General features: G+C 44.9%; 1 protein-coding gene across 4 annotated transcripts in view; it reads right to left on the minus strand.

Moving 5' to 3' along the window:
• Positions 1–4762: 4762 nt before the first annotated feature.
• GGT7 (gamma-glutamyltransferase 7) overlaps positions 4763–23386 on the minus strand; it is a 53673-nt gene continuing 35049 nt past the window's right edge. Inside the window, exons 11-17 of one of the 4 annotated variants that reach the window (XM_039499240.1) lie at positions 18893–18981; positions 16912–17064; positions 16192–16309; positions 14999–15136; positions 12857–12956; positions 10573–10749; positions 4763–6126 (exon numbers count right to left, since the gene is read on the minus strand). In XM_039499240.1, coding sequence (XP_039355174.1) covers positions 10586–10749; positions 12857–12956; positions 14999–15136; positions 16192–16309; positions 16912–17064; positions 18893–18981 — 762 coding nt within the window. In that variant the 3' untranslated portion in view covers positions 4763–6126; positions 10573–10585. Of the gene's footprint in view, positions 6127–9445; positions 10750–12856; positions 12957–14998; positions 15137–16191; positions 16310–16911; positions 17065–18892; positions 18982–23386 lie in introns of those variants that run through there. The other 3 variants (XM_039499241.1, XM_039499243.1, XM_039499242.1) reach the window with 3 other exon arrangements.

The raw sequence follows: 23386 nt of genomic DNA on the forward strand, positions 1-23386 counted from the left end.
CTAATAGGTTGTACTATTTGAATACCTATAATGCTTCCCTCTGAGGATCTCAAAGCACTTTATTGTTAGATCATGCCGTACAACATCTCTCAGAGTAGGTATTGTTAGCTCTGTTTTACAGATGGGTAAACTGAGACACTTAGGCCATGTCTACATTATCACCTTTGTCACTATAACCTATGTTGCTCAGGGGGTGTGAAATAAAACACCCCTGAGCGACATAAGTTACACTCACAGAAGCGCCCGTGTGAACAGAGCTAAATCAGCGAGAGAGCTTCTCCTGCAACATAGCTACCACCGCTGCTGAAGGTGGTTTTATGAGTCAACGGGAGAGCTCTCTCCTGCCTGCATAGAGCGGCTACAGGTGTGATCTTACAGTGGTGCAGCTGCACTGGTACAGCTAGTATAGACATGGCCTTAGACTTGTCAAAGGTCACAATGGGGATTTTTAAAATGTGTGTGTATGTACCTAATTAGTAGAACCTCAGTACTGCAAATTGTTCCACATGGGCAGATCGCTGCACTTGTGTGGAGAGCCAGTGACTTCAGTGAGTCTTTGCAAAAGATAAAGGTCTATCCATGAAGAATAGCTTGAAAGATCAGCAGCTATAGGATTTTGTGCCTAATGCTACAAACCTGTATTCATATGAGTAGTGCTAAGGTGATACAGGACGTCTGTGACATTGGGAACAGAAGTCAGAGCTGCATGAACTCTCAGGCAACCAAGACTCAAATAGGGATTTAGGCCCAGGTCCACAGAGGTATTTAGGCTCGTAACTTCCATTGAAAGCAATGGAAGTTAGGAACCTAGCTACCATTGTGGATCTGGGCCTTATAGCTCAAGTCAACACCCTTTCTGGAGGTGTGTTCTTGGTGCTTTTCATTGGAGAACATTTGTTCAGCTAGTCCCTTGGGCCCTGATCGTTAAAGGATCAAGGCCTTTGGGAGTTAGGCACCTAAATACCTTTGAGGATCTGGGCTTTAGTACCTGTTTTCTTTCCTCTGGGTCATACTGGCAGCCTTTGCCTGCCTACAGCCTGTTGAAGAATGAAGGAAAATTCACTGTGAGGAGATTCCTTCTGACAGCTCAGCAGAAAAGAGGGAGGGAGCCTCATTCAGAATCTGACAAGAAGAGGAGCTTTAGGCACATTTGATTTTACACCAGTGAGTTCCTGTTTGCCTGGAATATTGTTCTTAAGAATAGTAGCTCTCTGTGCTCCAGTTTATTCAATTTCCTATCTGTTCAGGCAGTTTACACATCGAAAGTGTACAATCCTGAGAAGCCAGCTATACTGAAGTTTAGACTGGACCTCTTTAGGGTCTGAAAATCATCCTTTTACCACTCCTGTCTTCAGGGGCAGCTCTAGGCAGTAGCAAAACAAGCAGGTGCTTGGGGCGGCAAATTACCAGGGGCGGCATAATGCTGGGGCCCCAGCTCCGACCTGAGGCAGCGTCCTGGGCTGGATCCTGACCACCCCTGACCACTCGTTGCTCTGAGCGGGTGCCGCCGGGGCTGTGCGGTGGGGCAGGGGGAGCTGGCTCAGTGGGGAGCGTGTCCCTGCCGCTCTCCCGCGGGCAGTGGCCACCCCCGCTCAGGCAGGAGCTGGTAAGACAGCCCTGCCCCAGCTGCAGAGCGCAGGGGGTGGCAGCAGAACATGGCGGCTGGGTGGGCCACTCCTCCAGCGCCGGCTGTGGGCTTCTCCTCGGCTTGTCTCCGCCGCCACCTCCTCCCCCCGCACCGCCTCCTGCCTGGAGAGGGGAGGGGAGCGGCAGCCTGGGCTGAGCTGAACTTGTGCCAGGGCCGAGGTGAGAATGACCGGGGCTGGGATCCAGCAGCAGCCCCAACCCCTGGTGGCGGGAGCGGCGGGAGACGAGTCCTTGGGCCAGATCTGCAGCAAGGTAAGAGCCAGGCGGGCGGGATGGTCCCCGGGACACCCGGGGAGCTTCTGCCTGCTGGAGCCCCAGAGGCTGCCACGTCCCTCTCCAGCCCCGCACAGTGCCTGGGGTGCCCAGTGCCTGGGGTGTCCTCCTGCAAGCGACCAGGCAGAGAGGGGCAGCATCCAGCCAGCCAGCCCAGTGCCTCTTTCTTGGCCAAAGCCCAGCCCCAGAGCTCTCTCCATTGCACGCCCCTCGGGCTCCCAGCTGTGTGGCCTCAGCGCTAGGAAAACACCAGGCAGGGCTAGGTCCAGTGTGTGTCCCAGCTTGTGGGGGGCTCTCTCGCCCCAGTGACTAGCACCTTACCTACGGCCAAGTACAGTAGTGTGATAGGAGCATGACATGAAAAATATTGTGTCATGTCGCGTGACACGGTCACTCATAATGGGAACATGTGTAAATGTGTTAACGATTATTCATGTGTACTGTGCCGCCCTATTGGTGCCATTCGTGCCAATTTCTGTGTTGCATCAGAGACAGTGGTTATAGGGCTAAAATGCTGGGACAAAAATGAAGACGACTTTCCGGTTCTGCCTACATGTGTAAAACATGTGTAAAAGCCACACACACACAAAAAAAGGGGGGAGGCGGTGGAAAAATTTTTTTGCTTGGGGCAGCAAAAAACCTAGAGCCGGCCCTGCCTGTCTTTGTACCTTCTTCTGTGCTGCCTCCGATGTGGGAAGTCCCTCTTCATGTTCTAATCTGCACCAACCTCACAAAACCAGCCCATACTGAAAGAAATGAAGTGTTAGAATAGAATCTTTTTTAAAAAACAACCATCCAACCAACCAACCAAACAAAACCTACCTTCTTTAGGTTTCTTTCTGCACCCTTTATTCTCTTGTGTCTAGACTGCAAACTCCTGAAGGCAGAAACTGTTGTAATTTGTGTGTCTAGGTTAGCACCCAACACATTATCAATGCATAAATAGTAATAATTAGCCAGATGCATTATTTTTCAATGAAAGAGTTTAACTGACGGTATGATACTATGTGTGATGATTTGTCATCACTCTACCGTTTGAGCTAATCATGTAAGTGCTCTGACTTCATGATCTGGCCCTGGGAGGCTTGGATATGTAGACAAGCTAGCTTCATATCTAATGGCATGTGGAATCAGAGTCCAACTGTGAGGTTGGAGTGCCCTTCGCATCTTAAAGAATTGGGGCCTTGTAGAGAGTAGAGGATGACACTTTTCAGTATATTATTGTCTAATTGGAGCTCTGTAAAATACTTTTTCCTGTGGGCTGTATATCCCTGTAAAGAAGGCCAGAGCTGGCACAATCACTATATGATTAAGATTAAGCAGCCTTTTTTTGACAAATAACCAGTTCTCCATGAAAGAATCCAGAGATCAGCTTCTCCATGCAGGTGAGAGGAAACATGTTCCCCAAGGCTGAAGGGGGGAGGAGGTGGCATAGGGTGAAGGGGGTTGGTCTGAATGGGGGACCCCCAATGCAGGACTATGTAGAAAGCATCTGTAGCTGGCAGTCCAGCTGTGGTCTCTGGTTGACAGTTTGACTTTCACCTTAGTTTGTCAGACCAATATTTGCAGCCAGCAAATCAAATGTGATTCATCAGCTGCAGACACATTGACCCTTAAGGAGATGGAGGAGAGGGGAAATTACTTGTGGGAGAGGGAGAAAGGAGATGTTCTGTCAGTGAACTAAAGGAGGTTTACAGGCTGAGGCAGCTGTGAAAGGAGCAGTACTGGTTGTTTCACTCCTGACAGCATCTCTTTATGCTCAGACAGGCCACCTCTTCAGTGACTTGTGCCTTGTGGGACAAGTTCCCAGAATGCATTGTGACTGAACTGATTTAGGAAAGCACTCGTGTGTTTATGGGGCTGCAATGCATGGCTTCTCAAAATGGTTCAGCATAGCTAGTGTGGACAAACAGAGTAATTTGTCCTTAAACCAGCTGTATCTGACCAGGTAAAATACAAACAGTTCAATTCTCTTGTAGGTCTCTCCAATGGTGTCACTTCAGTGCTGCTGCTCTGCTTTCCCCCAGTAGCTGAATTTCACTCCTGAGGCTGTTCTAATTTGAGCCAAAGAGACACAAAATATGAAGAGGTACAAAAGTGGCCGAAGGCTCCTCCAGTCTGTTCCTGTGCTGAGCACCGCTTGAGCCTATGGCTTTAGTAGGGTTACTCCTGATTTACCAAGGTGTGAGTGAAATCAGAATCAGGCCCAGTGTTTTTAAGAACAGCCACAGGGATGTGTAGCCTAGGACGGAAATTTGAGAATAGTCCTAAGAGAGGCTCTTTCTCACCTGTTTGTAAGAAAAGAATAAATATTTCTTTTTAAAAAATGTTAAGAGCAGTATCCCCTTTAACACGTCTGACACACACCATTTGTTTTTATATTTGAAACAAATGTACCACACCACTGGAAAGACATAGGTGATATGAGACATAGAAGTGCACATATATTAACCTTTCAAACAAAATCTTATTTAGATTAGTTGAAAAAGTAGAGCCTCAAAATGTGGACCCAAATTGGGGATGTTTGGATCTGGGGCTACTCTGCTGGCTCCTTCTATAAAATACGCTGAGATCTAGGTTCTTTGGGGCAGGGATTGTTTCTCACTAGATGTACATACAGTCCCTAGTGCAATGGGGCCCTGATCTCAATGTTGGGCCTCTAGGCACTACAGTAATGCAAATAACACTTCAATGCAATCTATCAATAGAACATTATAAAGGATGAAACAAGTACTTGCGAGTGCATAATACAAAAAGAAAACTGTATTTATTTCAGCCTTTTTTCATTGTATGTGAAAAAATGCACAAATACATGTGATTTCAATACAATCAAAGTCACGGCTATGATTACAATGCATTTTCATAGGTCAGTATTTTCAAATAAAAATGATCCTGTACAATAAATGTGGCATCGTTACACTTCTATTCATGACCATGTATGGATTTGCCAAAATGAAATACTATGTAACAATTCTGTTATAAGAACTTAATCTCTCCATGCCCACAGTGGAACTGCAAAAAGTGATTCCTAGTCTAGATTCTGTACGTGGTGTCTTTGACAAATATGGGGAGATGGAGTGGGGAGCAGACATGTTTTAATGAGATTTTAATTGTTTTTTTACCAATCTGCACATACTTCTGTCTAGGTAGGAAAAAGGAAGATGACATGTAGATACCAAAGTGATGGGCACAGTACAGATTAGCTATACTAGAGGCAGCAGCGGCTCCAGGCACCAGTGCTCCAAGCGCTTGCCTGGGGCAGCAAGCCACAGGGGGCGCCCTTGCGGTCCCTGCGATGGCGGCAGTTGGGCAGCCTTCGGCGGCTTGCCTGCAGGAGGTCTCAGGTCCACAGATTCGGCGGCTTGGTACGCCGAATCCATGGGACCGGGGACCTCCCGTAAGCAAGCTGCCGAATCTGCGGGACCAGCGGACCTCCCGCAGGCATGCCGCTGAAGGCAGCCTGCCTGCCTGCCGTGCTTGGGGCGGCAAAAAAGCTAGAGCCGCCCTTGATTAGAGGGACCAGCTCCCTGAAGTTTTCTTGCCGCTGGTGGTCTGAGACCCCCTTGTGGAAGATTTGCACTAAGCTGAGGGACTGTCCTCAGTTGGATGAACTTCCTTGTTATCTTGAAGGGCTTCAGCCTGGAAGAAGCTATTGTCATTGAGGGACTTTCTCCCTCCTAAGTATACCTGTGGAAATCATTCCCTTCTGCACAAGGGCTGAACACTGGACGGCTCTGTGTTGGCAGATAGCCTCATTATTGGAGGTCTGCCCTATACACAGAGGCTTTTTTTTTTTTTAAGGATCATTACAATCTGTTACTCCTTCTGAAAGCTGTCCTCCCAATGTGCTCCTTTCTCTGGCCCATAATAACAAGAAGCCTTTTGCTGATGTATAGAAGTTTCTCAAAACCATTACAAAGTAGATTCACCCACTATAGCAGCACTTCCCACTAAGGCAGACTTTTATTAGGTAAAAAAAAAAAGCAACCTTATTTCTGATTTGTGCTATAATCTTGACCTCTATGAAAAGGTTATGAGTTTTATCTAGTTATGCTTAAGAGGCCTGATTCATCTTTACCTCAGACTAATGTAAATCCGGAGTAACTGGTGTGAAACTGACCTAAGTGAGGGGAAAATCGGGCCGAAAATCCTTCTTCAGTTTCTGGGGTGGACCTTGGAGTCTACATCCTTTTGAGCAGAACTGGTCTAGAGAAAACCATCAGCAATTCAGAGAGAATCTCCATTGCAAATCTGATAGCTAAAGGCTGTGCCACTTAATACACGAAAAGTGCTTCATAATTTTCCAATCTTAGTCAAGGGACCAAGAGCTCACTAAGCACAGATATTTTGAAAAGAGATTGGCGGTGCTCTGACTTCCCTTACACCATTTTACATCAACATAACTCCACTGATTTCAGTGAAGTCGCTCCTGATTTACAAAGGTGTGAAATCAGAATTAGATCCATTCACTGTTTGCAGACTTTAGTGGTGGGAATGAGGAAGGCAAAATGTATGGAGGCCTAGATTCCAAGGCCAGAAGGGACCATTGTGATCATCTAGTCTGACTTCCAGTGTAACACAGGCCAGAGAACCTCAAAATAATTCCTAGAGCAGATCTTTTAGAAAAACAGCCAATCTTGATTTAAAAATTGTCAGTGATGGACAAATGGGTGTACACAGTGCTTAAGCTGTGCCCGGGCTGAGCCCTGGCACCTCTAGGCTTGGCAGTCCATAGTCCCAGCACCTCTGGGCTTGCTGAACCTGTTATGAATGTAAAAAAAATTACTTGAGCCCCGGCACCTCTTTCATTACGAATTAAGCACTGGCTATACTGGGAGAACAGATTCTCCAGAACAGAAGAGGGATGTAGGGTAAAACAAAATAATTGTTACACATACACAAGTTGCTTGATGTCATTCTTACCCACTGTATATATCCTTATCTTTAGAGCTTTATACATAGCAGTCTGTGTTTGGCACAACTGGGAGAAGAAATGCACTACTGTATTTAAAACCACGGAAATGTTGCTCTGAAACTGCATTCATTAACTGCATTGAGCTTCTGTGGGAAATCATTAATTGACTCGACACTCAAGGCCAGGTTCTGATCTCAGTTATTCCTGATGTACATTAGTGTATTACTGTGATTTTACAACATTGTAAATGGGTGGTGAAGAGTTTGACCTGCATTGCTTTTTCAGTCACTTCCAAGATCATGATACAAATGATAAAGGTATTTTTTACCAAAATGTAATGTCAATTGTCTTCATAACACTTCGGGCCATGTCAGACTATTGGTCTGTGCTGAGAGCTCCCCAGTGATATCATGGCTGAATTCTGCATAAAGGCTAAGGGTCAAATTCTGCTCTCATGCTGTAGCAAATTGAGAGTAACTCCACTGAAGTCAATGGAATTATTGCATATTAACATATATGTCCCTAAAAGCAGAATTTGTCTTTAAGGTTAGAATATGGCCCTTTAGTTTCACAATGTTTGTCTCATTTGTACATGAGGCAATACTACCTATTTTGTAGTAGAATTAAAATGAAATTAACTAAAATGAAATTCAATAGATCTTGCCCTACTAAATTGGCTACCAAGATTAGAGATGCTGGTCCTAGTAGAAATTTTCTGACCAAGCTTCAATGACAAGTGACTCTTTGTCAAATATATACTATACTGACACCACTTTTTAATCAGAGTGAATAGGAAACTATTCATAAGGCCTTTGTTTCTGTTAGATGTGGCCTTTGGGTATAATACCATCTCCCTGCTTCTTTTCATTTTCTCACCTTCCCATTATAGGCCCTGATCCAGCAGTGCACTTAGGAAAATACCTAACTTTACTGTATTTTAATAATCCTACTGAAATTCCAGGTTGGGACACTTAAGTGCTCTGATGGATCAGAACCAGTCTTTACTTGTAAATTGTCCTTCAGGGCTCAGTGTCAGAACTATACTGGTGAAAAGAAAAAATCAATTTGCAAATAGGACCCTTATCTTTACAACTGAGCTGTAAAGTAACGTGCACTCTTCTGGATCACTATAAACAACAATTCCTGGAACACTTGTTTTACAATCATGTTCAGTAAACCTCCATATATAGGGGACAGATCATTGCTGTCATTGTCCTAGAAAAATCCCAGATTTCAACCCATGAGGATCAATGCACAAAAATGCCTCCCTCCCTTCCCTAGTAAGCCTTATGAAGTCTGCTCCAAACCATGCATAGTGTTATGAATGTGGCATGCAGCTTTCACTACTGCACTTCTCCTTTCTCCTGCAGTACTACTTGGCTGATGACTGACCCACACTGAGTCATCATGGAAATTAGACTAGATAAGGCGGTTAGACTAGATGACCCTTGCAGTCCCTTCTAACTCTATGATTGTATGATTTGTGATGGAAAATATTTTAGTTTATTCATGTCTGCTTAGTAGCCACCTTGTTCTACCTTAGAGGTGTCTGCATTTCAGTGGTGCATGAAAGGGATCTCTCTGGTATGTCTTTCCGACCTCAACAGGGTGTTGTGTGACTTTATTAGTTAACGTTTATAACATTTTGAGATCCTCAGCTAACAGAAACGACATAAATGCAAAGAATTATTAGTTTAATAATCTGTTAGTTCATTGATCCCCTTAAGAAGATACTGCATACTCCTCCCCATTAAACTGCACTTGAGCCATAAAAGGTATAATACAGGGATGGCCAAACTTACCAACCCTCTGAGCCACCTATGACAATCTTCAGAAGTTTGAGAGCCAGGGCACACCTACCGGGTCCCAGGGCTTCATCCCCATAAGATACACCTGACAGGCCTCAGGGCTTCAGTCCTGCTCCAGCTGAAGCCCCGAGACCGGCAGGTGTGCTCTGCAGGACTGAAGCCCCCTCCCCACTGGGCAGAAACCCCTACCCACCACCCCGCTACAAGGCAGAGGTCCCAAGCTCCCCTCCCCTAGTCTGGTAAGTGGAGAATGGGGGTGGGGCTCCGCAAGCCACACTATAACGGTCAAAGAGCCACATGTGGCTTGCGAGCCACAGTGTGGCCACAGCTGGTATAATACGAACAAAGCAGTATTCACAAGATTCCAGCTCATTGGTCTCTCCGGGGTGAGAAGATCTGGAATTCTTTTCATAAAAGCATCACATGAAATACCAAGACAACCATAAGCAGACACACATATATAATATGTACAGTGGCCATAGATATATTAACATCATGAAGGAAACCAGTACACAATAGGCTGTGAAAACAATGACCAAAATAATTTAAAAAAAAATCTTAAAGTGCTGGGTGACTGTCTATAATTTACTGTCAAGTATCAGAGGGGTAGCCGTGTTAGTCTGGTTCTGTAGAAGCAGCAAAGAATCCTGTGGCACCTTATAGACTAACAGATGTTTTGCAGCATGAGCTTTCGTGGGTGAATACCCACTTCTTCGGATGCAAGCAAGCATCCGAAGAAGTGGGTTTTCACCCACGAAAGCTCACGCTGCAAAACATCTGTTAGTCTATAAGGTGCCACAGGATTCTTTGCTGCTTCTATAATTTACTGGTGGAAAGAAGAGGAGGTGCTCAAAAGGTGACCAGAATCAATCTGTGCAATGATCATGATCATGCTTTTTATTTTCTCATTTTTATTGACAAGTCAAATGCTGAATTCTTCCTTCAACCTGTCTTGGATGTTGGGGACTCTAAAAAAAAAAATTATGTAAGTAGTTTTTGCTTTGTTTCCTATCTTATCTCTATACCTTACGTTTTCTAATGCACCCACGACAACAGAATCTAAGCACTGGTTTGAAGTGTTGGCATGAATTTGGTGCTCATGAAAGCAAGGGACTCACCTTTCCCGAGCAGGGTTAGATGAGACAGTGTTTAAAAAGCCCTGACTCCACATGAACGCTTTCTACATTACAACTTGCACTGTGGCCACCCCCAGTGGTTCTCTTTTGGGGGCACCAGTGGTGAATTACGGGTGCCAGTCTGACTCCAAGTCCAGATCCCCAATGAGTCTATGCAGTAAATTAAGTCAAAACATTGAAGGTGAAGGAGACATAAGGGTACTAAAGATGTGTAGTGATGCATGAATGGGAATTGATATAGGAATATCCATGCTAGTAAAAATCAGCTGAGCCACGGGGAATATTAAAGAAATCCCTGAAGTTCCAGGTACGACTGCCTAGAGCCAGTACATCAATCTGTATTATATATTAATTTATATGAGACAAGGGTGTCAAGCCCGGGAAAGGAGGGAGTTGAAAATTACAGCAACAGCAGCAATTGTCTGTTTGGCACAAAATATTTTGTTTTTTTTATCATCTCCTTTGCTTATGTTTCTGCTGGTTAAATTAAAATGTTTAAGGTTGGCATTTGAAACGACTGTAATCACTAATGGGGCACTATTAAAGTAAAAGTGTATTCCCAGCATTCCTTTAATAACAACTGACATTATTACAACTCAAATTATTTTTTACAAAATCAAAGGGCTGTGTTGTGGCTTTCCAAGCCACTGTTGCATTGTTTGAGGTGGGGAATGCCGAAGGTCTGTTCAGCAATGCAGAAACCCACAGCAAACACTGCTCGTTCCTCCCCGGGCCATTTCGGAACATGCACATAATTTTTGTTGTTGTTTAAAGCCTTATCCAAAGAACGCACCATCTGGAGATTGCTATAATATTGTTGCTCCTGCAGCATCCATGCTTCTTGGGTCTTTCACACCAATGATGAAGTTGTTGGTTCTCCTGGCTCCATGAACCAGGGAAAGCACGTCGACTTTATATACTTGATGACCCCTGGCTTCAAGGAATTCAATATCTTCTTCGGGAAATTCACCTGTCAAGATTTTAGAAGAAGTTATTTTAATTGAAGCCATTATTGCATGAGTTCCAAGTTTTTACCTTAAGCTTCTAATCCAGGGGTAGGCAACCTATGGCACGTGTGCCAAAGGCAGCACGTGAGCTGATTTTCAATCTCATGATAACTATACCTATATAAAGTGTAGGTAAGACTATGGTTTAGAGTATTGTCTACCTGAAGCATTCAAAAACCACAAATCAGGCTGCAAAAAAATCATGACTTTTTTTTAAATAGTAAATTTTGGATTTTTTTTTAATCGTCTTCTGGTTTCTGAGCTTTCAAATTACATTCCAGAACCCATTTTCAGGCTTTTCTCTGCAACTATGAGGACTAGAACCTTTGGGGAGGGAGGTGCTTTTTTAATGAAAGCAGAGATCTTCACATAATTCCAGGACACAGAGCTTCAAGAAAAATACTGAATAATGTGAAACTCACATTAACTTGGGAGAGTTGGCAACTCTGCAAGGACATCTAGACCGGTAGAGTTCTGGGCACATGAGAACCAGAAAGATATTATCATGGATTTCCTCTTCCTGCTAGCTAGGTTGTAGGTGAGCGGAGTTATGGGCACGAGGAATGAAAAGTAAAAGAAAAAGTATTTGTGGGGGTAATGCTGCCTGTAGCTAGCTCTAGGAGAGGCAGGCACCACTGTGTATGAAGACTCTGGCTACATTAAAGGACTGCCAGTTTGAAGACATGTTCTTGGTCTTGCTTCATTCATTTGGATACATGTGGTGCCACGATCTCAGTACATTGGAGGTGTTTTCAGAGAAGAGCAACACAATTATTAAGAGTCAGGTGAATGGTTTATGAGGAAAGACTGGAAGACACTGAACACATACAACTTGGCCAAATGAATCATAGATTATTAGGGTTGGAAGGGGCCTCAGGAGATCATCTAGTCCAACCCCTGCTCAAAGCAGGACCAATCCCCATATGGCCCACTCAAGGATTGAACTCACAACCCTGGGTTTAGTAGGCCAATGCTCAAACTGCTGAGCTATCCCTCCCCCTGAGGGGGTTGGACTAGAAGACCTCCTGAGGTCCCTGCCAGCTCTGATATTCTATGATTCTATGATTTGGACGGGACAAAGCACTGGAGATTAGCCAGAAAGGACCAATCACAAATTGGCTGGGAAAATAATGTTAGCCTACTACATCTTTGCCATCTCCAATGTCTATGATACTTTATTATGGTTTTGTTTCAATTCCATGTGGTCATTATTATATCTCATTGCTGAGCATAACATACAAGAACTGCTCATCCTATACGCAGGGTGCTCAAAAATGCCAGCTCATAACAACTGTCCCTTTGGATATACCCTTAACAGTTTGTACGTGATGAGGACTTAGAATGGCTAAGTATGGTGATGCACAGACACAAGAACAGGAAGCAAGTCTTTTGTGTAAAATTGTCAGCTCTGTGGGATGTTTCTGCGTGGAGGCCTCCAGTCTGTACTGAAACTGGATGTACGGATAACATGAGAGCACAGCTCTTCTATGGCATTTGCCATCTCTTTTCAGCACACCTGGAATCATCCTAACCAGTCCACACCAAGCTGGGAACACACAGTCCCTTTTACAATTCAAGACATTAAATTAGAACTTGTCTATTTCTTTAGCTTTTACCTACAGAAACATAATCCACCAACTGGTGACTTGTCCTGTGATCTCCAAATCCTTCGCTTTCTTTGATGCACATGAGACAATGTTTTACAATGCTGGATCCCATGTCCAACAAGAATGACAAGAAGGATTTGGAAATCATGGAACAAGTAATGCCAGTCAATTTCATCCATATAGGTGAAAGTTGAAGGAGTAAAAGAAATGGGCTAAATTGCTAGAATTTTAAATTTGACTTTGTGTCCCTTAAATTTGTCCCTCCTACCCATCAATCCCTATTCCTAAGCACGCTGTAATTTGAAATGGATTTCCCTCTCCCCACCAGCTGCACTGTACATTTAAACAGATGTCTCCTTGAGGCAGACTGCAAAGTAATCCCAGACGTATAAAAAAATTCCCTTTGTTTTTTGCCATGATAGAAATGTAGTCTACCAAGATCAGTGCTGATCTCCATACTCACTGTCAACTTGCAGGATGTTGGATTGAAGCTGTGGGTGCAGCCGACCCAGTGACAGGCTCTCACTCAGGTTCTTGTTAAGTGTTAAAACATTTACTAAAACCTACGCAAGAAAAAGTCCCCAAATATTAACAATTTGATTCAAACACTAAGGAATAAGCATCCAAAGCAGCTTCCTAATTTGCAACCCCAACATTTTCAAATGTACCAATGTACACAGGCAAATAGACATTTTTTTGCACAATTACCGACTTTGCATGAACAAAATGCATGTTTTTATACGTGCAAATAGATGCACCTGAAGATACTGCAGGCACATTTTTGGAGGCCCTTTTTAAAAAAATTAGTCCCTAAGGGATATATTTCGAGAATTGCATGAGGTTTTGCATACAGTTCCCATTAAATCAGCAGGAGTCATGAGGCTGAAACTTCAGGGAAATCTCCGAAAAGGTATTTTTATGACCAAAAAGTGAACCCTTCTGATAAAACATTAGGAGGCAAGTGGGTGGCTTTAATCTTCTTCTGACTAATGCCTTCGATGAGGTAAAGTCACTCAGCGTAAAGCTGAGTTCTGCCCTTGCGTTGTAATAATCCAGTGCTGTTATATATCCAGTCATGCCATCAGCAAGTGCTCCGTCTCATTACAAATGATAAATTAAGAAGAGCTATTTGCAGAGCTCACAATAGGAAGGATTTCAGGAAGGTATGTGCTAAACTGAACTTCTGTTGGGGATAAGAACCAAAATTCCACTCCCATCCTCCTGCAGTTCTCACAACACAACAGTTCTATTTTCTACAGTTCTTTAAGAAGATGACCTTTGAATAGGTTGTAGGAGGTCATACAACTTTTATGGAGATTGCTAAGATTCTGTTTTCCCACATTTCTGAGAGCCGTCATCAGAGAAGGCACACAGCCTTGTTCCAGGGCTTGTCTACACAGCACTAGCCAGGTTGTAGATGTACACCACACTAGCCTGTTGTGAATTAACTGGCCATATGGACCTTGGTACCATGCACGAAAAGCTCCATAGTTCTGTACATTCACACCCTACCTTGCCGCATACTAACTAGCTATGTAGACAGCCCTAGTGAAAAGAACGGACAAACCACAGCAAATGTGGCTTTAGATTACCAATTACCCAGGCCTGCATGGCTCAGAGGACTGATCTGACCATTTTTAGATCACCAGTTTGGATCCAGGCTGACTAGTAGCAACAGAAAGTTGTTGCTCATTGACACCAGTTAATATTTTTGTTGGTAGCCTCAGCAGAAAGTACACAGATTGAATGGGGGAAGCAGAGCTCTCCTTTCTACGCTGGTGACTCTCCCTCTAGGTCAGATGTGAGATGCTTTGGGACAGCACATGGGGGAAGAGGAAGCTTAACCTGTGCTCACACAGTGTGGCTCGACCATATATGAGCCAACAGCTTCCACTGGACTATCGGACCTGCTCCTTTAGCTCAACTAGTAGAGGCTCATGCTTTTAGACCCACAGGACTTATGTTCATGCCCTGCAGATGACTCAACCGGGAGTATCGTTAAAAATGAAACTCATCTTCCACGTCACACCACTGCCCATGTTTTACCAGAGGACTTCAGTCTCCATGGGCTGTTACCCTGAAGCAGAACTAAATGCACATTAAGACAATATTTTAACCTCTTCAAAAACAGGAATTGTGTATTTCATGTTTGTTCTGGTAACCAACGTGTTGGTGTAGGAAACCCCCAGGGCAGAGCATGGGCGGTGGGTACAATAGGCCAGGGGCAGCTGCTGCCGCGGGACACTGAACTGGGACTGCTCCGGCCCCAGGCTGGCTGGCATGGCTGGGACTGCTCCGGCTGGTGCTTGGATCAGTCGGCAGGCTGAAGCCAGCCCGGGGCTCCTCTGGGGGCGGGGGTGGGGAGGACGGCTCGGGTTCTGGCCAGCCAGGGTTTTCTCTGGCTGTGGGAAAGGACAGGCAGAGGGGCTCAGGGCTCCGGCCGCAGGGGCTCATGCGGAAGGGGTGGGGTCATGGGGCTAGCCTCCCCGAAGGAGTGGTCCACTTGCCGCCCATGGGGCAGAGAAGGCACATGCTGGAAGATAGCTTGGGCCTTCCCCATTGCAAGTGGTTCAGCACATGCTCAGATGCAGTACTCAAAACTGACCTGCGTGATGCTGCTCAAGGCTTTGTGGCCATTGTTAGCTCCCAGACAAAGATAAGTCCCACACATCCCTTCAGATGGTCGAACAATAGTGGGCAGTAAAAAGGACAGAGGTCTTTTTCCAGGCTGAATGAGATTCCTCTGTTGGTGAATAAAATACCCCCCAAAACTAGTAAACAGATCAGAACAAAGATTTTCCATAGCCCAAATTGCTTATGTTAACTAGTTTCTCTTTTCATTTCTGAGTCAATAACTCTAATACTATTGCCTTGATTATGATGCCATTCTCACTGCTATAAGAACATAAGAATTGCCATGCTGGGTCAGACCAAAGGTCCATCTAGCCCAGTATCCTGGCTTCCAAGAGCGGCCAATGCCAGGTGCCCCAGAGCGAATGAATAGAACAGGTCATCATCAAGTGATCTAGTTTGCTACTAGTTTACATTTATCTGATACCTTTAATTCCAAGGCACCTGAAGCCCTTTACAAACTATATACAGAAGTCATTTTACCCACTACTAAAATGCAGCCACCTCTGGAGTGGAAAGTGGCAACTGTTTAACAGTGCATAGCAATACCACCCAACAGCTTAGCACAGGAAGTGACCAGCAGTGGTCAATGATGTTCTCTGCCTGAGACCTCAGGATGTGGTTTCCATTGTCTATCACTTTTTCAACCTGGAGAGCAATAATTTTCAAATATAATCCTTAATTCCAGTCAATATAATGTGTGATCAGCCTGGGGGAAGTGTGCTTTCTACATGGCAGCCATGCTAGACTCTATATGGTTTCCTTGCAATACTATGATATTTCACATAGCCAGATCACACAAACAGGTAACCTCCTCCTGTAGTCTATATTCTATTTCTCCGCTGGATACAGGGCCACCCGGGGGGGGGGGGGGGGCTAGTGGAGCAATTTGCCCCAGGCCCCAGGCCCCACAGGGGCCCCCACGAGAATATAGTATTCTATAATATTGCAACTTTTTTTTAATGGAAGGGGCCCCCGAAATTGCTTTGCCCCAGGCCCTCTGAATCCTCTGGGCAGCCCTGTCTGGATAGCATGGAAAGTGAAGAGAACGCGAGAGAGCTCAGCCTGCATAAATAGCCTCTCTTTTTTATTGAGGACGTTATTTAAGAATAAAAAGAGTTAAGACCAAACGAGTTCAAATTCAGAACTCTTCATGGAATTCATTACCAGGCCAGGAGAGGAGTGGTTCAATGTACTATTCAGCCAGGAAAAATCCAACATCTGACTGTTTAGAAGGATTCCAGAGGGTGTTATTATTCCACTTCCAAATGGACGGTTCAGGGAACTGAAAAGGAAGACAAAGAAACCTTGTGAAAAACCTTCCAGTAATTCATATAACACTCCAAGGCTTGGTACTGTCAGAGCACGACCCCAGATTCCCCCTTCCACCTTGGTCGAGAATCTTCCATAGGTTTTTTTTTAGTGTTCGTGAAAGGTGCCAGCTGATAACGCCAGAGAATGAAGGTCTCTGTGTATGTAGGGAACAGTTACAGCATGGGTAGCTGCAGTGCAAGATTCTTCCACACAGCCCTGTCAACGGGCCTGGAGCCGTCACCTCTAGGTGAGAAGCTATTTCAGTCTTCATGCCCCTGTCATCTTGGGACTCTCTGCTAAGGATGGCAGGTAGAGTAGGAAATCTGTGATGTGAACACCCATTAGGAACTAGACTAAGACCACCAAGTTATTTCAGATAGGCCATTGAACAGCCATAGATGGCAATGGCTTACAATTACCAAGGATCTAGGTGGGGTGAGCGTTAGGTGATGGGAATAGGTTTGTCATGACCAATCTCCAGAGTCATTCCTCTCACCAACACACTGAATGAACTTTCTTTTCTCTGCTTTCCCATCTCTAAACCCACCGGGGCTGAAAAACTAAATCCTTTACCTTACAACTGCAACAATGTAGTCATCGGGTCCCATAACAAGGACCTGGCTAGCAGGGGGGCCGCTCTCTATGGAGAAGTGTGGAATATTGATACCAGAAGGGAAGGACTGGGAGTCGTTAATCAGCTGACGCAGGAAATCTGCCTTTGATTTACTGCAATGACAAGAGAGAATATGGGGGTGAAAAAGCAGTGAGCTTAGAAAGCAGAGCATCTCCTCTTTAGGGCATATAAATCCATGGGGCAGTACTCATCACAGACCCGTCCAATGTGCCTGGAAGGAATGGAGGTTATTCAACTGTACTGTGACAAGCGGGCTCCTCTGGCGTATCAAATGGAAGGAAATGAGACGCCTCAGCCACCGCATTGGGGAGGCAACTCTGTGGTCATTGTTCTGGACCATTCGTTAGTCAGACTGTAGGCTGAAGCACCCGCCCCGTTGCCTGGAGTTCAGTGAGGTTCAATGGATGTGTGGTGAGTGAGAATGATGGAGCATCACTATGACTTTACCATGGGGTCCTGGTCCACGATTAGGGCTCCTGGGTGCTACCACAATACAAATAATAACGTGAGGCTGCCAAAAGGAAGGAAGGTGACGGCTCCCTCGGGTCTTTGTCGGGACATCCTAAGAATGGATACACATAGCCGTGTTGTGAAAAAAAGCTGCTGTGTTACCCTACTATGATTTTTGTAATCAAATGGGTCAGGTAACCCCTGCCAGCTTGGAACACCCCACCTTCTTAGCAGGCATTGATCCTGCAATACGTTAATTTATCTCCTACTAACTCAGTGAGGCAGACATTACTATGCTCGTGGCTATAAATGAGGTGGGAGGGCCTCTGGCGAAAGAGAATCTAGTGTGTGAGCTGAGCAGCCTTGAGGGAGGACCGCTAGGAGCAGTCAGGCCTGGGAAGAAGGTTTGAGGTAATTTTATGTGGTATTATTGTTCATTTCTTTGTTAATAAAGCCAAACCCCAGGAAGGACTTTGCACAGCATACAGGCTTTCTTTCACAGCAGATTGGGAAAGGCTTTGATTGATAGGGGTCAGACGAAAGCATCGCATCCTGGTTACAGTTATATTTGTAGTGGGGTTGGGCCTTTAGCCCCTATTTTAATGAGTTTGTAAGTAGGGTATAGCATGGTTTGTTCCTGATCAAATTATGTCCACACACAACATGGTTTAGGCACAGCTCCTAATGGTGTCACTGTGCTTTGATGGTATTCAAGAGCTGTAGCATGTCTGTCCAACTGGAATCAAACCTTAGCATGATTCCTCTGATGTGTAAATAAGACCTTACTTCACTGTGTTCTTGTTATACAGAAAGGCCTTGTCTACACTAGCAAAATTACCCATTGTTGCCCATACGGGTCAGCAATGGCTGCAGCAGAACCAGCACTGAACATGGTGCACCTGCAAGTGTAGACATCGACGAAGTGCATCCAGCACCACTGCATTAATCACGGCTAAAACCTGCTTTGAGATATAAGAAACAATGTTTCAGTCCCAGATTTGGCAGAGAGCATTAGGGAGACAGGAAGCACCATTCTGGGTGTTGGGCGAAGGAGGGATCACAGACAGTGTCCTTAATGTACAACTTCTGATTAGCACTGGATGGGCTCATATGAGAGGTAGGTGCCTCTGCCTGAGCCTCAGAGAAAGGATTTTAGAGGGGTAAAAGTGGATGATAAACATCAGGGTTATAGAAAGAATCTAAATTAGAAAACCACATTGCAACTCCCCAGAATCTTTCAGGGCCAAATTTGTTTTTGCTCATGTGAATACAGGCTGTGAAATAAGTGGATACATTGGTCACCTCTGAATACAGCACAGCTCATGCTTCTCAAGGCCCTTTGAGAACTGGCCTTTCATCAGTGAAACATAAAGACACACAGAACAAGGACCAGATTTCATTGTACAACAGGATTATTACAATGATTCATATTCATTTATTCACCAAAGCATTCCTCATACTCAGACGTACCTGACCATGTCGTCTACACTATGGTAGATGGATGCGTCACCGACTGGGTCTCCCAAGCTGTTAGCTAGGTCCAGTGCTATTTTTAACGTCTAAATTGAACACAAAGAAACAAAGAGAAACATTTAGGTGGCCCTGGAAGTCTCACCTTCCATTGTCCAGATGGAGAGTGGCACTTACTCTTCCGGCATGTTGGATCCAGCTTCTATTTTGCCCCAACTCCCTGCCTAGTAATCACCATCTAAAGCAGCAAGCCTTCACGGGTATTATAAAGTGTTGTTGCCTCAAAGGCAGATCTAGCTGATGAAGACATCCTTTCCACCAGGCCAGGTGTATGAAGCCAAGATTTCTTGCTACCTCTCAATGAGCAGAAGTAAAGGGTACAGACAAGACAACCAAGAGACACGAGCTTTACATTGCAGGCAGCATTACATGAAAGTGGGGTATACCCAACAATATTTGTACAGCTGATGGCCAAGGTGAAATGTACGTACACACTATCTGTTCATCTGACTTGTGCTAGCACACTCCCATGTAAACAGGTTTCAGAGTCTCCAACGAGAAACTGCAGAATTGGAATTAATTTGCAAACTGGACACCATTAAATTAGGCTTGAATAAAGACTGGGAGTGGATGGATCATTACACAAAGTAAAAACTATTTCCCCATGCTAATTTTTTCCCCTACTGTTACTCACACCTTCTTGTCAACTGTTGGAAATGGGCCATCCTGATTATCACTACAAAAGCTTTTTTCTCCTGCTGATAATAGCCCACCTTAATTGATTAGTCTCGTTATAGTTGGTATGGCAACACCCATTTTTTCATGTTCTCTGTGTATATATATCTTTCCACTGTATTTTCCACTGCATGCATCTGATGAAGTGGGTTTTAGCCCACAAAAGCTTATGCCCAAATACATTTGTTAGTCTCTAAAGGTGCCACAAGTACTCCTTGCTTCCATGTAAGAAACACAACCATCAGTTCTATTACCTTCCCTCTATTTTCCAGCCGGTAATTACCACTTTCTGGAGCATTCATCACAACACTGAAAAACCATGCCGGATTCCCATGAGACTCCTGCTGAGGAGCTGCACATGCTCTTAATGCCCAGTTCACCAGCATCCCATTGCCACAAAACAGGAATTTGGGGTTTTTTTTGCTACCCCTATTTCTAATTATATGTCACCCACGTGGCTTGAATGGAAAATTTTAACCCCAGAACATTTAAAGGGCCAGCATTTTAAAAGCACGATGGAGACATGCATGGGTGGTGCATGATTCCTGCATTTGGGGAATCTGGGCATGAGCACTGGAAGCACCCTAGAAGTGTCTGAGTCGAGGCCACTGGTGCCTGGACCATGGCCCCACCCCCTTCTCCACCCTGAGGTTGTAGAACTGATGAATGTAATTGTTTTAATTGTTCACTTTATTAATGTCACTTCATAAGTAAAGTTTTATGAATGAAACAACATTCATTCATAAAACCGGTTACCCCAATAACTGGCTAATTGACAATGAAGATGCTTGTTAAGAGCCATAGCATTCATCCAGCTGCCCTTATAAATTTCACTTTCAATCCAATTGCTGCTTAAATCACTGAAACTTGCTCTGTTTCAACACTGTAACTTCTGCTCACTGTTTGTCATTCATTATACTTGTCTACATTGTCGCTTCTGTTCACTCTTTGTCATTCCTTACACTTGTCCACATTGCAACTAAAACTCCATTTTAAAACGCTCACTCCATTTTGTAAAAGCCTGTTGTAATCTTATTAGTTTAGTTTAAATGTGTGAATGGGGTATGTATGGATGATGGAATCAACCTCCAGTGCCAACCTGTCCTGTGAATGGCTTGCCAACTACAAAAGCAGTTTCTCCTCACTTGGTTTTCACACCTCGGCTGCTAGAAGAGGGCCTCATCCTCCCTGATTGAACTAACCTCGTTATCTCTATCCTGCTTCTTGCTTACATATATATACCTGCCCCTGGAAATTTCCACTACATGCATCCGACGAAGTGGGTATTCACCCACGAAAGCTCATGCTCCAAAACGTCTGTTAGTCTATAAGGTGCCACAGGACTCTTTGCTGTCTGCAATTGACGGGTGATCAATCACACCAAACCCAGAGGCAGCATGACACAGCAAGACCTAAAGACTCTGGATTCAAACTAAAAGCCTATAAAAAAGATGGGTGAGATGGAAGACTTTGGGTAACGTTCTGCTGCCAACATGGGAGGGCAGACCCAGCCCTTCCTGGGGCCCGGCTTTCCTGGCCAGTTAGCTGCCACGAGCTATGATCCCAAGCTGCGAAATCAAGGCACGGACTCAAGCTATGTTCAGGACTGGTAACTATACAGCAGCTGCAGATCATCTGATGTGTGTGTATGGATGTGTGGGTGTGTATAGGTATTAGGTACTGGTCATAAATCAAATTGTGTTATAATAAATGTGGCATCTTTGCCTTATCCCCCAAAATGATCCTATGTAGTTTTGTCTGCATAACAAGGCCATCCCCAAGCTTGGCCTCCTCCCCCGGAGGCTCTGCCTATGCTCCACCCCCACTCCACCCCAGGCCCCGCTCCCACTCAGCTCCCCAAGTCCCCCCGCGTCTCTCCGCCCTCTCCCGCAAGGTCCCCCACCCTTCGCACCTCTCTGCCCCTCCTCCAAGGTTCCCCCACCTACCGCTCTTTGGCAGGTGGGGGAGGCCTTGGGGGAGGGGGCGGAGAGGTGCAAGTGCTGGGCGGGGGACAGGCCTTGGGGGAAGAGGTAGAGCGGGGGTGGGAAGAGGAGCAATGCAGACAGCGCCATAGGGGAAGAGGATGACCTGGAGCGGGGCCTCGGGGCAGAGCACGAGCAAGGTTATATGGCCCGGGCGCCCTTTCGGTGGCGGCGCTCCAAAGGTGTCCAGAGGGAGTGCGCCACGTCCTGTTTGGGGAGGCTTAGCCTCCCCTGGCCTCTTATACCCGCCGCCCCTGGAGACAGGGCATCTTCATGAACACAGACGCTTGCCAGGTGGGCCAAGCTTCCACACATGGGCAAAGAAGATGCACCACCAAGAGCCAACTTATCCACCCACGTTTGAAAATGCAGCCCTGTGTGTTTAGCTCGATAAGCTGGTTTCAGTTAACTACAGAAAGAAGGGAGAAGTGTTAGCCCAGAGCTAGTGTACATGCACATTTTGTTCCTTTCCAAAACTGTTGTGATTTGACTCAGGTTGATTGGCAGCTTCTTAGGATCAGGACAGCTTTATGATTCATTGCCGAAGGCAGCGTTACAAGAACAAACGTGCTTTTCAGTCAAACAGGCAGGGGACAAAGACAATTTATTGGGAGGTTTCAGCTTTAAGTTGGTGTTGCTTTCATTCTAGGTTCAAGTCATTGCTTAATCCTTTAGATTTATAGCCCAAATGTCTAATATGTTTTGTCATGTGTGGTGCATAAACAATTCCTCTTCATGAGTCGTAATTTATCTTCCGATGTACCATAAAAAAAAAATTCACTGTTGGAAAACTGCTGCTTTCCACTAGTCAAGACACTATGGGAGGGATTTTCCTTTGTGCGAGCGAGCGAGCAGCCAAGGACAAGGGTTGTAAAAGCCCCTTTGGCGCCTAGAGAAGAATTCCCCCAGCTCCTCCAGAACAGGCAGGACACAGGACAGCTAAGGCCCAGCCAGCAAGCCTTGCTTAAAGGTGCTTTTCCTTCTGCTGCACCTGGCCTGCACCTTCTGTGCTGCATTTCCAGTGGGTGCAGCACAGAATCTCAGCCAATACCTTAGCAATGTTGCAATTTGCTTTAAGGCCTCAATTCGAAAAACCTCACTGAGTGTGCTGTAGATGGCTACCAGCATACCTATGCTCACCGATCAGGTAGTTAGGTGTGTATGCGGCTGCATACGAATCTGCAGTTATTTGCAGGGGCAAACTGCAGGCATAAAAAGGGAGATCAACAGTATTGGCAACCCCAAGCACTCAAAAAACATGACTCAGGCCCCCAAAATCAAGAGATTGGCTTAAAAAACATGAGATTTTAAAAATAATAAACTTTGGTTCTTTTTATTTGCGTGCTGGGTTTGGTGTTGATGGGGTGCACTTGGGTCACATTTTCAGGCTTTTCTCCACAAATATGAGGGCTAGAATTTATTTTAAAAAAATGAAAGCTAAGGCTCTCAAATAATCACGTGACTCCAGAACCTAGGGCTTTAAGGAAAAATAAACCCACACCAAATATTGCTAAACTCATAATAAAATTGCAAGAGTTGGTACCACTGGAACAAATTCAGGCCCCTTTAAAAATCAGACCCCAAAATGTCTTTGCATTGCTACCAACATCAGAACAGCTGTGTTTTAAAGGTAAACTGCAAAGCCTTAAGAAAGATTTTTTTAAAACCACCCACTGTCATGTTCACAAAGTTACTTCTCTGACTATAGCTGCACTTTGAATATTATCTATTTACATCAGCTTATTTTACTCCAAATACCTGTTACTTCTCTGGTTAC

This window comes from Mauremys reevesii, linkage group 13 (assembly GCF_016161935.1).
Source record: "Mauremys reevesii isolate NIE-2019 linkage group 13, ASM1616193v1, whole genome shotgun sequence".
In the NCBI taxonomy this organism is placed as follows: Eukaryota; Metazoa; Chordata; order Testudines; family Geoemydidae; genus Mauremys; species Mauremys reevesii.